This window comes from Tamandua tetradactyla, chromosome 6 (assembly GCF_023851605.1).
Source record: "Tamandua tetradactyla isolate mTamTet1 chromosome 6, mTamTet1.pri, whole genome shotgun sequence".
In the NCBI taxonomy this organism is placed as follows: Eukaryota; Metazoa; Chordata; class Mammalia; order Pilosa; family Myrmecophagidae; genus Tamandua; species Tamandua tetradactyla.
The window spans coordinates 107,987,348-108,005,227 of record NC_135332.1 but is presented as its reverse complement, the minus strand read 5'-3'; the positions used below and the strand labels follow the sequence as shown (position 1 = coordinate 108,005,227).

The 17,880-nt window shown below is 34.6% G+C and overlaps 1 protein-coding gene across 1 annotated transcript in view; it reads left to right on the top strand.

Moving 5' to 3' along the window:
• CYP7B1 (cytochrome P450 family 7 subfamily B member 1) overlaps positions 1-4,069 on the top strand; it is a 168,160-nt gene extending 164,091 nt beyond the window's left edge. The window contains exon 6 of the mRNA XM_077166880.1: positions 618-4,069. Coding sequence (XP_077022995.1) covers positions 618-905 — 288 coding nt within the window. The 3' untranslated portion in view covers positions 906-4,069. The remainder of the gene's footprint in view (positions 1-617) is intronic.
• Positions 4,070-17,880: the final 13,811 nt, after the last annotated feature.

The following is a 17,880-nucleotide window of genomic DNA, read 5'->3' as shown; positions in this document are numbered from 1 at the left end:
AAGATGGTGGGCCAAACACACTAGGTAACTCAGCCCCATCTTTTTCTGTAACAAATAATATAACTTATTTATGAAAACACATCAGCAACACCTGCCACCCCAGAATTACCCCTATGAGAGTTCATTCTAATAGAACTTGCAAAGGGGAAATTCTCTCCTCCTCTCTAGTTTATCTGAATTGTATTATTTTATATTTAATCCAAACATAAGAACTAAACCCTAAATTTACAGTTCTCATCCTTCGGGACCCAAGGGATAGGATTTGAAGGTGGTTTTGTGGGGGGGGAGGGGGCACAATTCCATCCGTAACATAGAGCAAAAATGGAGATAAGTCCTCTATACTTGGGAAACTCAGTGCATGAAAGAAATATGATTAGAGAAGGAAAGTGTTAGGTATTTGGATTTCATTTTCATATGGGGAAAGTAATTCCCTAGTAACATTTGAGTTTTTTGAAAATTCATACACTATTTGCACATAGTGAAGTTTTACTTTCTGGTAATTTCTGTATTAAAAGGAGGCTTTTAAGACAGGCAGAAAGAGCTGGCAACTTTGTGGGACTGAACTCAAACTATTTTGTGTAAATTTTTGAAAATTCACTCTCTATTCTTCTTTACAGGAGTTTAAATTTGATCGTTTCGTCGAAGATGGTAAGAAGAAAACCACATTTTTCAAAAGAGGGAAAAAGCTGAATTATTACCTGATGCCATTTGGATCTGGAACCACCAAATGTCCGGGCCGATTTTTGGCGGTTTTTGAAATGAAGCAATTTTTGGCTGCACTTTTAACTTATTTTGATTTAGAAATCATTGATGATAAACCTATAGAACTGAGCTACAGTCGCATGTTGCTTGGTATTCAGTATCCAAATTCTGACGTTTTATTTAGGTACAAGGTAAAATCTTAAAGAAATTAAAAGAAAAGAAAAGGAATCTATCAAAACCAACCTAAATATCGTCAGCTCGTCCATTTGTTTTGTTTTGAGTAGCAATAGCCTCAAAACAAAGTTTAGTTACAAGAAAAAAGTCTCCACAGCTATTATCTGTCATCCATTTGTTTTTAATTTCTGTAAATGCAATTGCTTTTTTGTTTGTCTGTTTGTTTTTAATAGTGCCAATTTCAATTTGATCTGAGATCACTCCAGTTTATACTTGGTCACAAAGCACATCGTAAAATTAAACAGGATGGTGGCATGAACATAGATGTCAAAATCAGTGTAATGAAAAGCTTAAAATAGCTCTTTCTGGTTTCTACTCCCTAAGATTTTCACCTGTCGAAGTAAATGTACCTTCACAGCTGATTTAGCACTGTGGGATTTTTAAGTCACTCAAATTCTTCTATAATATTTGAAAATACACTTTATGTGCTGGAAATCTGTGCTAGAAATGGACACAGTTTAACAAATTCCCAACCCTCAGAGAAGGAAATTTGATTTTCAAGAGGTGCATTGGATGAAAATGTTCCCTCCAAGTCTAGCAGCAATATTAGCTACATTGCCAGGGTATATTTGCATTAAATGAGTTTTGGCAGAAGATTAAGTGCTTCAACTTAATACTTAATCATCCGTAAATGCTTTTTATTATTTTGTATGCTATGGCTCAGTAGAACTAAGTTTCTTGTTGTATAAGATTTCTCATGTTCAAGTTAAATATTGATAAATTTTAATACTTAAGAAAACACAAAACCCAATATATACTTAGCAATTGCTCTAGACATTAGAACTAGGTTTATTGTATGAGCAAATGTTGAAATCATTATAGCATTGATTGTAGCATTTTGGCTTTCGTGCAGACTATAAGAGTTTCATGCCAATATTGCAATGAACCCTTTCCTTAATGCTTCCATTTATATAAACTGAGAAACTAAATTTGGTTTCGACACCTCATCTTTTGGTGTTGGAATTTATTTTTATTATTTGGAATTGCAACATTATGTAATGCAGTATAATTTAATATAATGATATAGCACTGTGCCAATGATTCAGAGATTTCTAATCTTAGATTACCTAGTGATTGGCTGGCATCTGACGTAAATAATGATGATATATATAAACAGGTAAAGAAGAGATAAAATATATATCTAGAATAAAACCCAGCTAATTCAGACTCCATTAATTTCAACTTCTTGTACTTCAGACTGGTGATTTTTTTAAAAAAATGAAATCAATTTTTTAAATATAGCATTATGGAATTCTTTAGCATACTTCATAATAAGATTTTCAAGCATTTTTTTCTCCTTCCTGAAGTACATCCTCTGAAAGTTCCTTTATGAAGGTCTGCAGTATAAACTTGGTTTTTGTTTGATAGGGGGTGTCTTTATTTTTCATCTTGTTCTGAAAAGATGGTTTCACTTAGTGAACAAGTCCAGGTTGACAGCACTTTGAAGATATGGCATGTTTTTCAGATTTCCATTGTTGGTGAGAAGGAAGTCATCAGTGAATTTAATTATTCCTTAGTAGGTAATCCACCTCTTCTTTGTCAATGTTTTATCATGTTCTCTTTGTCTTTGATGTTTGGAGGCTTTCCTGCGACTTATGAGTCGTGGCGAATAGTTTCTATTTCTCATGCTTGTATATCATCAGGCTACTACAGTCTGCAAAAGTGGGAGTCATTCATCATCTATGGAAAATTCTTAGCCATTATCTCTTTGGATGTTACCTATCTCTCAGATTTTGATTAGACGTCTCACTCCAAATTCCATGTTATTTAACTTATTTCCCCCATACTTCCTATCTCATTGTGTCATTAACTTAAATTCCAGCAACTTCTGTAGCTCTCTCTTTCAGTTAGACTCAGCACAGCATATCTAACCCACCCTTCAACTCATCCATTGAGTTTCTTTCTTCCTTTTTATTTTAACCTCCAGTTCAGAGGGGTGAGTAATCATACTCCTGTACTTCTTAGTTCATGGCACACGCTTATCATTGGTCCAAACAAGGCCCCTCACATTTTATTTACTAATTCCATTTTACTCTTAGTCTCCCCAGTCAGGTACCTCCCCAGCATCAGCAACAATTCTAATGAGTTTGATATATATCTCTGTATTTGCATGTGTTTTTTATAAAGCATATGTTATCTTAAGTGCAAATGTTTTTAATTCACATAAATTTATTTTCTATAAATCATGTCCTTAATTTTCTTTACTAATATGGGTTTGTTGTTGTTGTTATTGTTGTTTGCATGGGCAGGCACCGGGAAGCCAACCCGGGTCTCCAGCATGGCAGGCGAGAACTCTCTGCTGAGCCACCATGGCCCTACTAATATGTTTTAAAGATTTGTCCACATTGCTTTAGATATATTTAATATATATCCTTTTACTGCTGCATAGTATTCCATAATGTGCTCCCACTATGTTTTCATGATCTGTTCACCGAGCGATGGACTTCTAAACCACTTCCAAATATCCTCATCCATGTTCTCTTATTGAACTCTGAAAATTTCTCTGGAATACCTACCTAAGAGTAGAATTGCTGGGCAGGGGTATACATATACTTAATTGCATAAGTATTGCCAGTTCACTCACAGAAATGCTGGTACCAGTCTCTTCTTTGACAAGTATGTGAGGGTCCGGTAGCTCTGTGCACCTCCTGTACTTAGCATTACCCAGCTCTCCACATTTGGCTACTCTGCTACGTATGAAGCAGTATTTCCTTTTACTTCACATTTCTCTAATGACTTTAAGAACTTGAGTATTGCTTCATATTCATGCTAGGTCTTTGGATTTCTTTTTCTGTGAATTTTCTGTACATCTCTTAACCTACTTTTTATTGTATCTTATCTTTTCTTATTAATTTTCTGGAGTTTCCAGAATATTTTAGATACTAGCTGTGCTGGTTCGAAAGGATTATGTGCCCTAGAAAAGCCATGTTTTTTTTTTTTATTAATTAAAGAAAAAAAAGAAATTAACACAACATTTAGAAATCATTCCATTCTACATATGCAATCAGTAATTCTTAACATCATCACATAGATGCATGATCATCATTTCTTAGTACATTTGCATCGATTTAGGAAAAGAACTAGCAAAACAACAGAAAAAGATATAGAATGTTAATATAGAGAAAAAATAAAAATAATAATAATAGTAGAAAAAAAGAAAAGGAAAAAGAAAAAAAGACACAAACAAACAAACAGACAGACAAAAAAAAAACCTATAGCTCAGATGCAGCTTCATTCAGTGTTTTAACATGATTACTTTACAATTAGGTATTGTGCTGTCCATTTTTGAGTTTTTGTATCTAGTCCTGTTGCACAGTCTGTATCCCTTCAGCTCCAATTACCCATTATCTTACCCTGTTTCTAACTCCTGCTGGTCTCTGTTACCAATGACATATTCCAAGTTTATTCTCGAATGTTGGTTCACATCAGTGGGACCATGAAAAGCCATGTTTTAATCCTGATCCATCATATAGAGGCAGCTATTTCTTTTAATCCTTACCCAGCACTATAGGGTGGAAACTTGATTAGATTATCTCCTCAGAGATGTGATTCGCCCAATTGTGGATGTTAACCTTGGATTAGAGGGAGATTTGACTCCCCCCATTCCAGGTGGGTCTTGATTAGTTTACTAGAATCCTTTAAAAGAGGAGGCATTTTGGAAAAAAGCTTGAGAGACATGGAAGAACGAGAGCCACGAGGCTGAGAGCCCACACAGCCAGACCCTTTGGAGATGAAGAAGGAAGAAGCCCCCAGGGGAGCTTCATGAACCAGGAAGCCTGGAGAGAAAGCTAGCAGACATCTCCTTTTTCCTTTCCAGTTAAGAGAGAAATCCTGAACTTCATCGGCCTTTCTTGAGTGAAGGTAATCTCTTGTTGGTGCCTTATAGACACGCTCTTATAGACATCTTTTCTTGGACATTTTCATGGCCTTAGAACTGTAAACTTGCAACTTTATAAATTCCCCTTTTTAAAAACCGCTCCACTTCTGGTATATTGCATTCCAGCAGCTAGCAAACTAGAACACTAGCCCTCTGTTGCTTTTAGTCAATGCAGATATCTTCTCTTGGTTTGTTACCCATTTGTTAATTTTTCCATTTCTATTTTGATATTATCAAATGTATTAATTCTTAGCTTATGACTTAGCTTTTAGGGACATTGTTTAATAACCTTTTACCCACTGCCAGGTCACACAAAGGCATTCCTAAAGTCATCTTTTATGAATATTATAAGCTTAAACTTCCACATTTAATATTTAATCCACTTGGTATAATGTTTACACATGGTGTTATAAAAATGTTCAGATTTGTTTCATTTTGTTTGTTCTCCATACAGTGAACCCTTTTTTTAGTAGCATCATGTAGTGAACAGTCTGTCCTTTCCCATTCATTTGTAATACAACATCTGAGTTCTCTCTTAAAGATCTTTTAGTCTATTTTTCAGTTATTAACCTGTATTATACTGTTCTTCCTACTATGATTTTGTGGAATGACTTAGAATATGCTAAGGTAAGCCCTCCTAACACTTTCTTCTCAAAGTTGACTTAACTATTTAGGGAACTTCATTTTCTATGCAAATGTTAGACTTTTTTATAAAGCATCTCAAAAAAAAATGCTCCAATGAGATTACATTGATTTTATAGCTTATTTAAGGGAAAATGGTTGTCCCATCCAAGAGCTTGAGTTGTTTCCTTATTTATTTAGATTTTCTTTTATGTCTGTTCAAAAATCTCTTCATAGAGGTCTTAACTACTATTTGTTAGATTAATTCCTAGAAATTGTATAGTTGTGTTGCTATTTTGAATTATATCTAATTTTCTATGAGATTTTCTAGTTTGTATTTGTTGTTGTGAAGGAATGCTACTGATTTTACAAGTTGGCCTGGGTTATAGTAGCCATACTAAACTTGTTTATTGGTTTAGATAATTTAATTTTGTTGGTTTTTGGTGTAGTTGACCCTATCATCTGCAAATAATGGCGCTTTTTCCATTTCTGAACTTTTTTTTTTCATTTTCTTTTTGTATATTGTTAGACAAAATCACCAGTACTAGGTACAAGACGCGTCCTTGTTTTGTCCTAACTCTTAAAGGAATATATGCAAAGTTTCTTCATTAAGTATAATGGTAGATGTAGATTTTTGTTACTTAATCTTTACTAAGTTAGGGCATTTCCTTTCTATTCCTACATTGCTAAAATTTTTATCATAAATAGGCAAAATTTCATGAAATACATTTTCTATATCAATGGAGATAATCATGATTCTTCTTTTGCCTGTTAATATAGGGAATTCTTTGATATACTTTGCTAATGTGGAACCATTTATCAGGTACCATTTCAGGTATAAATCCTACTTGATCATGATTTTGAAAAAATTCTTAGTTAGATTTAATTAACTGTTAGTTTAGGTATCCTTAATATTTTGTTGAAGATGTTTCAGTTACATTCGTAAATGAAATTAGATTCTTTTCTAAAAATCCTTAATGCCCTTAAGTAGATTGAAAATCTGTGGTACAAGACAGAATTGAAGTTCTTGAAAGTTTGTTAAACTTCAATTGTGAAAGCATCTGAGGCTGCGTTTCTAGACCTGATTTATATATCCTTGTGTTATTAATTTCTAACCTAATTTCACAGTGGTCAGTGAATATTTTATGTGATATTAATCTTTCAACATTTATTGGAACTTCTTTCATGACCTGACCCATGATGAATTTTTATCAATAGTTGGTGTTTGATCCAACATAAAATGAATTATACTGTCCTGTTATAGTATGGAATATAGAATTCAAGGAATAGCTAATAGTTTGAAGTTTTTAATTATATTATTCAGATCTTCTGTTTCCCTGTTTATCCTTTGTCTGCTTAAAGTATAGATTTCAGAGAGGCATTAGTTAAAATTTTCTAAATTCTTTATCCCAACAGCTCTGCCAATTGTTACTTTATGTATTTTGAGGCTATGCTATAAGTACAAGTATGCTGATAGTGGAAACATCGCTCTGCCTGGAGCTTCTTTTTACATTATATAGTCTTCCTTTTGGTCCCTTAGGATATTTATCTGTCTTTATTCCATTTTTTCAGATATTAATATTGCAACCCCAGACTTCTTTGGGTGTATGATTGCTAGGATATCTTTTTCCATCTTTTTATTTTTCTATCCTTGGATTCTTTCCTTTATAAATATAATTCATGCAGATAAGCCATTTCATTTATTATTTTAAACACTAATTTGAGGGTCTTAATGTTTTAATTTCATAAGTTTTCCTCACTCTCATTAATTTTATGGTGTTGTAGATGATTTGCTAGGACTTATTTCTAACATTTTACATGTATTTTTACTTATTGTACTTCCTTTTTGTTTCTTTATTCTCTTTTCCAGTGGTCCATTGGATAGATTAAGTTTTCTTTAGCTGATCTAAAAGTTACACATTCTTTTTTGTTCTTATGGTGGTTGCTTTTAACCTAAGAGCTATACTTATGGTTTTTTGCTATATTTTTTTCCTACACCCACCTGAGCCAAGTATTTTCAAGTAATTTACTATGCTTCCTCTCTCTACAGTCTCCTCCCACACTATTGTGGTATACTATAGATATAGTCTAAAATTCTAAACAATATAGCATTTCCTTTAGTTCTTGCTTTATCAGGCAAAAGTGAATTTTACTAAGTGACTTCTCTAGCTTTTTCGGCATCTCCCATCTTTGTTTCTTTTATTATTATAAATACTTCTTCCAAGGCTGTTTTCATAAGGGTCTTTTTGTTTCAAATTTTGAGGCATTGAATTCCTGAGAGTATTTTTATTTACCCACTTGTTTAAATGAAAATATGGCAGGATATTAAACTTTAGATTCAAAGGCTTTTTTTTTTCTTGATCACTCAACAAATACCTCCCTACTATCTATTTCTATCCAGTGTTGCTATTGAGATGTCAAATATAAATCCTATGCTTGTTCCCTGCTAGGCAACTTGCTATTTCTTTCTGGAAGATTTTGGGATTTTTATTTAGTATATAAGTTCACTATAATATGTTCACAGATAAATATATTGCCTTTTCTATCTTAATTACAGAATTGGTCTGGCTGATCCAGCAGTGTTGCTTTAGGTGTCTTATGTCTCTCTTTCAACAAGATTTTGTTTCTTGGGTGTCTAATTATTTTGCATCATGCACTCATGTTCCCCAAGGAAAAACTTACTGGACAAAGGCTGCAGATTCTTTTGCCCAGGGCACTCAAGTGACCAATTCCTGAGACACCCAGCATTTCAAAGAGAGAAAAATTTTATTACCAGACAGCAGATCAGGTGGCCTGTTACAGGCACCAAAATCTGTCTCCCTGAACTGCAGTAATTCTTATAGTTTTCTAGAATTAAAAGATGGGCAGGGTTTAGGATAATGAGCACAGTAGCCCCAAATAATTTAATTAGAAGTGATATAATTATTGAGAATGTGTGGATTAATTACATGCTTAGTCACAGAATGCATATAGGAAAATGGTGGCCTCAATATGATGATGGACGTGATGTTTAGTATTATAATGAGGTATAGGTGACTTGTAGGTTAAAGTCTAAGCTACTGTGCATGTCAGACAGGCCCATTTTGTTAGATCCAGTCTCAGTTATCAAGATAGCTTTGAACTTGGGATGATTTAGTTCTGGGCTGACCCAAGACCCTTCATTAATAAACATTAGGGGCCATCTTTAGTGATTATAAGACTCTAAATTTGAAAAAGTGGATACATGGATACAAATGAAAGTTAGTCACATGGTGTCATGGTCAGGTTCATGTGTCAACTTGGCCAAGTGGTGGTACCTGTTTGTCTGGTTGGGCAAGTGCTGGCCTGTCTGTTGCAATGAAGACATTTCGTAGAATTAGATCATGATCACGTCAGCTGCATCCACAGCTGATTCCATTTGTAATCAGCCAAGGGGAGTGTCTTCCGCAATGAGTGGTACTTAATCTAATCACTGGAAGCTTTTTAAGGAGGATTCAGAAGAGACAGGCTCTTCCTGCTTTGGCTGGTGAGCCTCTCCTGTGGAGTTCGTCCAGACCCTCCATCGGAATCAGTGGCTTCACAGCCTGTCCTGCGGATTTTGGACTGTGTGTTCCCATGGTCATGTGAGACACTTTTATAAATTTTATATTTGCAAATGTTCCCTGTTGATTCTGTTTCTCTAGAGAACCCTAACTAATACACAAGGTTTTGACAATCACAGGGGCAGAAGATGAAGGCTAGACAAGCATTATCAGAGATCAAGGCATCTGGATTATAATTTAGAGATTTCAGGTATTTCCCTCTGTCTACTCCAATATACCAGAAAGCTAAAAGGAAAATCTGTGTAATGATTCAGTAATCAAAATCATTCCTTACATCCTAATTTCTCAATTACGAAACAGCTGCCCTGTCTAATGACTTTGATGGGCAGGGCCCAAAGCCCGTGATAATGTATTACTCTCAGAAGAGTAAAGAAAGAAGTAGAATGAGCCCCAGGGCTTAAAGCCCCAAATATTATAGAATTTTAAAGCAGGTAGCTTCTGTGTTCGAGGATTCATCATAACTTTTTAGTGTCTGTTCCTCCGTCACCTGTACAGTTTATGTGAGGGGGAAGCAAGAGTAGAACTGAAGCCTCTTCCCCGACTTGTCCTCCCACAAATTCTACTCCCTAAACAAGCATACCCTCATCCTCCCTAAGAGATTCTAAACTTTTCATATTGGTGTCTCAGAGCCATGCTTCCCTCAATCTTCTTCAGTGTTTCTAGGGTTGACTTTACATCAGGGAACCAGCTGTCAACTTGTCAACCTTCAGGTTTGCCACTCCACTGAGTTTCTGAAGTTTAGTGATTACAGTTTCAGTTTGAGAATTGTATCTGGCTCTTCAAACTGCCTGGTCATTTTTAAAAGGATGTCATTACTTCATTATGCATTCAATATCTTCTTTTATTGCTTTAAATACACTAAACGTACATATTTGTATTCTGTATCTGATATTTCCAGATGATCAGTCTTTTGCCAGTCCGATCCTGTTTGTTTTCCCGTTTGACTCTTACTCAAGATGGCTTCTTCCCTGGTGGCTTTGTTTTGCTTTGTTTTGCTTTTCCTTGTGTTCCACACTGAACCCATGTTGTTTGGAATTTTATCTCTGGAAATTATTGAAGGCCCAGATCTAAACCTCATCACTGCAGAGAGAATTTGTGTTTGCTTTTGTCCGACTGCTGACTTCACTACCAAACCCAGACCACTTCAGATGAAATGTTCAGCTTTAGTATGTCGGGAAGGAGTGTGGGTTCTAGCCCTAAATCAACTAGCATGCAATCCTGTGATTGGAAAGAAGCAAATAGCTTTATGATTTTACCTCCTTCCCCCAGCACCAAGGCTGAGACAGGCAAGTATACCCACAGTCTTACTCTGTGGGGCAGGGTTTCTTTCTAGTTTATCTTCTGAGGATGTTACCTCTGGATGTTCCTTGCTTTGTGCAGAGGTCTTGGATTTCTCACACGTGTGCACGCATGCACTCACGCTAGCCTGTGCATGTGCCTTGTCTGTGCCTTAGGAGTTGTTTCCTGCTTGCCACCAAGCATCGCTCATTCATTTTGTACTAGGATATCTAGTCTACTATACTGCCTGACACGGAGACCCCCAGGTTCTTACATTCAGCTTAGAAGTACACTTTTGTCATGTTATACCAGAGAGAATGAAGGAAATTATTTCATTCTAACTTCTACTTGTTTATAATTAGATGTGTGTACAGGAATTTGGAATAGAAAGTATAAATTAATAAAATCATTGAGAAAAGATGATATAAAAGCAATGGGCAGGGCAGGCCATGGTGGCTCAGCTGGCAGAGTTCTCGCCTGCCATGCCAGAGACCCAGGTTCGATTCCTGGTGCCTACCCATGCCAAAAAAAAAAAAAGAAAAGAAAAAGAAAGAAAGAAAGAAAAGCAATGGATAGTAGAATCAAAATGAAATGGGAGACGTTTTATGATAGACTTAAACCCAATAGCTAAAGAATGTTTATTATTAGAAAAAATGTCATGGAAAAATAAGCTTAAAAGCATGGATTCTGGCTGTGACATAACTAGTCTTGTTATCATCAGCAAGTCACTTTACCTCTCATACTTATTTACCTCATTTGCAAAATGGAAATAATGAGGCTTTTCAACATCAAGAGTCACTGTGAGAATTAAAAACTGTAATATATGTGAACTTATTTTGAGTAGTATAATGCAATATACAAATGTAATTGTTTTTTAAAAAGAGATACTTTAACAATGTTTTGCCTGCTAAAACTGTTCTTATGTATTTGTTAAAGTGAATAAGTTTTTAGTCATTAGTTAATTAATTTCTTCAACCAGACACTGAGCAAGTATCTCCTCTCTTCTGGATGTGATAGCAAACACTGGGTTACCCTTCCCCTTCAAGAACACACAGGTTAAAAGGGAAAACCAAGTATATACAATGAATTTTTAAGTAGTATGAATGTAGTAGTAAGTAGTAAATTTATTTCTTCGAAGTATGCTAAAATTCTGATTTGTCCTTAGTTTTTATCAGCCTTCCATTGTCATTCCAAAGTAATCTTCTATGTGTATAATTACACCAATAAAATACCAGATATTGTGATTATATGGTAAAAATAACCAAAAACAAACATAGACATTGGGCGTCCAAACTTTTTTTAAAAAACTTCTATGTTAAAAAAAAACAAAACAAAACAAAACAAAACAAAAAGCCCAGGTGGAGGGGAAGGGTAATTGCTTAATGAGTTCAGAATTACTGTTTGGGGTAATGAAAAAGTTATAGTAATGCATGGTGAGGATAATAGCTCAATACTGTGAATGTAGTACCATTGAATTGTACACTTGAAAGCAGTTCAAAGGGGAGATTTTGTGTTATAGGTGTTATCACAATAAATTTTTTTTAATCCATCTCTTCATTTTTATAGTCTCTCCTAAGTTTCAAATTAAAGGGAATGAATAACCAAGATATTGTTTTATAACAAAAAACAGCAATAGTAATGAAGCATTTAGTCAGCAGAAATGAAATGCTCTGAAGATATCAAGAAAAAGCTATTTATCACTAAAGAAGGAGTGCTGATAAGCAATCTGTGAACATTTATCTGCCTTCTTTTAGCTGACACCATCATTATATCTTCTCCATTTTATCATTAAGTTTTAGGTCACAAGACTAAGGCAAAAGTACTTCCATACTCTCAAAATTTGCATGGATTACTTCAGCTTATTGTTATCATAGAAAGTAAATGGGTAATATTTCCTGTTAGGTATCTTCTAATTTAACAGTGGAACATTAAAACAAATTTCAGAGACCAACACATACAAATTGTCTAAGTTTCTTTGTGTGTAGTATGTGTGTGTGTGTGTGTGTGTGTGTGTGTGTGTGTGTGATTCAGTCCATAAACTTTTATTTTGACAATGAGGGAAAAAAATGACTCAGAGAAAGAGATCCTTGAGGTCTTGAACCATTCTTAGAAACAATATTGTTTGTTCAATGAGTCATGCACAACTTTGTTTTAATTAAGGCCAGCCCAATTTCAAATTACGTGCAATTAAGTTTGTGATAGTGTTTGTGGTGTTTTTATTAAAATTTTCCTTCAAAGCCTCTTAATAATTGAATTTGCTATATTATGCAATTGACAGATAAAATCGGGAAAAAATCCATGAGTAAAAATAAAATGACTATATGCATATATCAAGAATTTTTTAACAATAGCAATAAAGCATTTTGATGGTAGATGAGGCTGTATAAAAAGGTCCCGGGTAGATGTGGACCTGGGGGATCAGCATAGCCGTCAGGGGAAGTTTAGGTCTGAGATGAAACCAGGCACAAAAAGCAGAAAGTCTGTAGTCAGAAACCTCTTCTAGAGCCATATTTAGACATTTTAAAAAACATTTTTTATTGTTAAATATAACTAGATACACCAAGAAAAGAAAGAAAAAGCATGATTTTCAAAGTGCACTTCAACAAGTAGTTACAGGACAGATTTCAGAATTTGTTATGGGTTGTATCCCCTATTTCAGATTCTTCATCTAGCTGCTCCAAAACACTGTAGGCTAGAAGAAACACATAATTTTTCTTTCTTGTGAAAAATAGCATGTATACAAAAAAGCAAAAAATTTCAAAACACATCGCAACAATTGGTTGTAGGACAGATTTCAGAGTTTGGTATGGGTTACAATGCCACAATGTTAGATTTTTACTTCTAACTACTCTAAGATACTGGAGACTGAAAGAAATATCAATATAATGATTCAGCAATCATACTTGTTTGTTAAACCCTACCTTCTCAGTATAATTCCACCATCACCTTTGATCTTTCTCCCACTCTTTAGGGGTATGTGGGCTATGCCCGTTCTAACTTTTCCATGTTGGAAGGGGCTGTCAATAATACGGGATACGGGAATGAAGGTAGATGTTCTGGAGAGGTTGGCCCCATTGCTTTTCAGGATTTATCTGGTGCAGGGACCCATCTGGATGTTTCAGGTTTCTAGGAAGTTACCCTACTTGCATGGAACCTTTGTAAAATCTTATATAATGCCCTAGGTGTTCTTTAGGATTGGCAGGAATGGTTTGGTTGGAGTTTGGCAAGTTATAGTAGGTAGCAATAGCTAACTGAAGCTTGAGTAAGAGTGACCTCCAGAGTAGCCTCTCAACTCTATTTGAACTTTCTCAGCCACTGATACCTTATTTGTTACACTTATTTTTCCCCACTTGGCCAGAATGGCATTGCTGATCCCATGGTGCCAGGGCCAGGCTCATCCCTGGGATTCATCTCCCATGCTGCCAAGGAGAACTTCACCATTGGAAAAATTGTCTAGGTTTTGATCTTAGTGTAAAATAGGTCATTAATTATATAAACAAGAATTGTATGCCCTTAGAATGTGCACTTTTTAGCCTATTAAATTTGCCAGTATTGGAAACTATTATTTACTTGCACTGCATTGTTATTCATCTTCACATACTCAATTAACAAGAAGTTTGTGAGCCAAGATTACATTCCCTGTAGCATTATTTTAAATTATAATGAGTGATTACATAAAACTCTCTAATATTTATCTAAAGCAATTATTACTCTAATTCATAGTGTTAATGTAAATCAGTGCTCATTGATGTTTGAACTTTTAAAATGTTTATCTTGTTTCTAATGCTTTCCAGAGACAGAAATTTGATTCATGAAGCCTCAGTGCACAGTTTTAAATGGGTGATAATTGGGCAATACTTACGTTTTAACATATATTTTTTAGGCAGAAGAGTACTGTTTATTATAAAAAACTTGTCCTGAATTATTTGCTTAATATTATATTTTAGAATGGCATATGTATGGAGTTCTGAAGATAAAAATTGTCTTAAAAGGCCTTTAGATGAGAAAAGCAAGTGCTTTGCAAATCTAATATTTCATGTTCTTTTATTTACAACATGAATTCAATATATCAACTTTTAAAGCGCAGATGAATGACTATGTCTTTTTATTTCCCTACAAGAGACAGAAGATTTAATTGCAAGTACCAAATTATTTGGAAATCATTTTGTTGTCTAAATACCACTGCATCATGAACCCCACCACCCACATATACATGTATTTTTTATTTTCTGATGTTCTTCCTAAAAGAAGATCAAATATTATACTTGTTATAGACAGCATATTTTGCAACTTAGTTATATATGTGGAAAATGACAAAAGATCCAAGTAATGTTGTTGACTAACACTTTCCAATAAGTACATTGTAATCATCAGGTCCACCTTACTAGACAATCACCCTCAAATATCACTATTATTCTGTGAGTGACATGGAAGAGCAGAAGAAATGAGCAGAGATTTCATTAGATGTGTTCTTTGTCTTCTGTAGAGTTCTTTACCTTACCATATATAATAAATGAAGCTGACAAATATTTAGACAATACTCTATTCATAAAACTGAAATGCAAAGTGTAAATAAAACATATAATACAGACTGCTGTTGATGAAAATTAAACTTGGCTCATTCAATAACTATTTCACTGGACACTTGTCTTTTCTAAGAAACCCTTCTGTGAGTCACTAATGTTCTAACAGAGCTCCCCATAGACTCTGAAGGTGTGTTCCTGTTCATTCAAAAGAGTCAGTTCAGTATTGCTGGTTCAACAGTTAAGGTAAGTTATATCATTCCATGGGCAATCTATGAAATAATTATCTTCGGTTTCAATTTTACTCTAAATACAGTTGAGTTTATTAAAATGTGCAAAGCTTTCTGGAATTAGCCATGATCATGTGCATTTACTATTCAGTATATAGCTGGATTTTTAAAAAATTTCTTAATGAGTTTGCTGAAATTTTGAGCTTAACTTGAAATCGTTTATTGTTAATTTTTTGAGGTACAGTTTACATTCTCAATCCTTAATTTTTTTTATATTTTTTTAAAGGAGAGACATGATATATTAACAATGATAAAGAAGACAAAGCTTCAGAAAAAGCTTATGAAACATTGTATTTTTTCCTACAGCATTTTGTGCTTGTTGGAGGAACCAGAGGAATAGGAAAATACAGGTGTTTTAATATCGAATGATTTGTCATTGAGACAATTTTTAACAATTGTAAATATGAAGTACACATTAGTTGGAGATGTTTTTTTGTTTCTCAAAGAACAGTTATTTCATGTAACTTTTACTTCTAAAGCCTCGCCTACATATTTAACAAAATGCGTGTCAATAATGCCAGGAAAATAGCCCAATTCTTATAAATTCTTTTGTGTTCTCTTTTAAATGAATGTCTAAATGGAATGTACTTTCACTCCATAACTACTTCTAAAACTATCCTATATATTTTTAGTCTTAAAAATGTCTTTGTATATCCTTAATACACTTAATGTATAAATGTACATTTTTATATTCTCAAAGCACTTGTAATACTTTTGGATTATTTTCATGAAGCTAAAAGTGTGCCTGTAGTAGTATTTTCTCTGTGTTTTGCAACTAGGTATTCATTTCAAAAATATTTTTAACAAATTTAGACTTATAGAAAAGCTATAAAAACAGTATTCATTTTTAAAGAAGAAAGTTCTCAGGCTAAACAATACTTGAAAAAATTTAACTAAGGGTGGTTCAGTGACTTAACCAGTTGGAGATCTTATTTAATCCTTGACCTTTGGAGATTATCATCCATAATAAATATTCTATAAAAATATATTGTAAGTAACAGCTGGCAGAGCCAATTTGAGTATGTGTCCCACCCAGATCCTCCCTACTCCAAATAATTTGCTTTGCTTTCATAAAAAAATAATTTTTAAATTTTTAGAGGGGCCTACTTTGCTGAGTAAGTCCATTTTTAAAAATTTGGTTTTACTCTCTTTACACTTAAAAGATGTGAATGCCTGTGCTTCTCAAAAAAAAAAAAAGTTAGTTTTGCAGACCCAGGTATTAACTGACATGGCTTCCTGTCACCTCGGGCATTTAATAGACGAATATTCTTTTCTCCTCTGTGGCACTTCATGTTCCTGTGAAGGCCTAGTTAGAAAAGTCCTTTCATTTCATGAACGCCTTAGGTAGAAGTCATGGGCTGAACCTGGCACCTGCGTTTTGACCATATCACCACAGACAGAGGCAGTACATGGCAAATGTGGCTTACTTACTTGGACAGCATACAATTTGATGCTTTAACTAGTTAGGAACATAATCTGAGTCTCTCTTATGATGAGATACTATTTGTCTTATCTTTTCTAAGAAGAGATAAAAGATACTTAACAGAGAAATCCTTGCACCAAGTTTTGTAGCAAATGCCAGAGCAGAATAGAAGCATAAAATGAGACTGGGTCATGAAGCATTTTTATGTTTAAATTTAAATCCTCATCTCTAAACACCTCTATTAACATAACAGATTTGAGTTGCAACCATCCTGCTAATAAAATATAAAATCTTTAAGATGGTGAAACATTTGTAAATAATGGAACCTTTAAACATCCATGAACTTTATTCTAAAACTTATAAGGAGAAATAATAATTGCTTTATATAACCACTGATACCATTTTAGCATTTGATGAAGATGTTAATTTATGGTTGGTTAGCAGTTTATGACTGTCATTAGTTTTTCAGTTTGGTCCACATTAGAAATCTATTTTTCTTTTTTATTTTAATCTGAGACAATTACATAAAGATATGATTATGTTTTATCTAAAATGTATCATTCCACTATAGCATTTCAAATTATTCACAGATCATAGTTCTTATATGTGCATATATGAATTTAAAAATACAGCAATAAAATGCTTGAAACAGACCATAAATTTGCTTCAGATTTTATTGCGTCTCTGAATCAGGTTGAGAAGACAAGGGCAACTGTGGTCTTTGGGAAAGAATTAACTCTTCCCCAAGCTGAGGAAGAGAATGATTTCACGTTGTGCATAATTAAAGGCAACTCCCCATCAAAAAATCCTGGGTTATAAGAGTGGCTTGGCCACTTATATAAGGGGGTGGGGGGCACTGGGAGTGGAGGGGTGGTAACTGCAAAATCTTCTTTTCCCTTTTCAGTCTATTCTTCCCATTCATTTCTCTTTCAGAGCTTTCTAGTTTGTATTGTACCAATTAGAGAACACAGTTGGAGGGAAAGAAACACACATTCACGCACATATACACACATACACACACTTGGGGTACCTGATAATTTTGCAATAATCCAGAAAAACCTCACGGATCGTGTTAAGACCAGTAGCTTAGAAATGTGGTAGAACTGAACCCAAAACAAACCTTGGGGAAGGCGAGTAAAGAGTTTCCCTGCCGTGCGTGGAAGCGAAGAACTTTTGGGGATTTAAAACCCCGGCGTTTTCACAGAATTCCCAGGGATGACTCAACTGAGGAGTACTCCTCATAAGTCCGGTAGCTGCGCGTGAACCCACCTGGCCGGTGACAGGTGTCACCCCTCCCCAATGTCACCCTCCGAAACAGTGTTTGAGGCAGAGCCCCTCCAGTTCGCTTTCT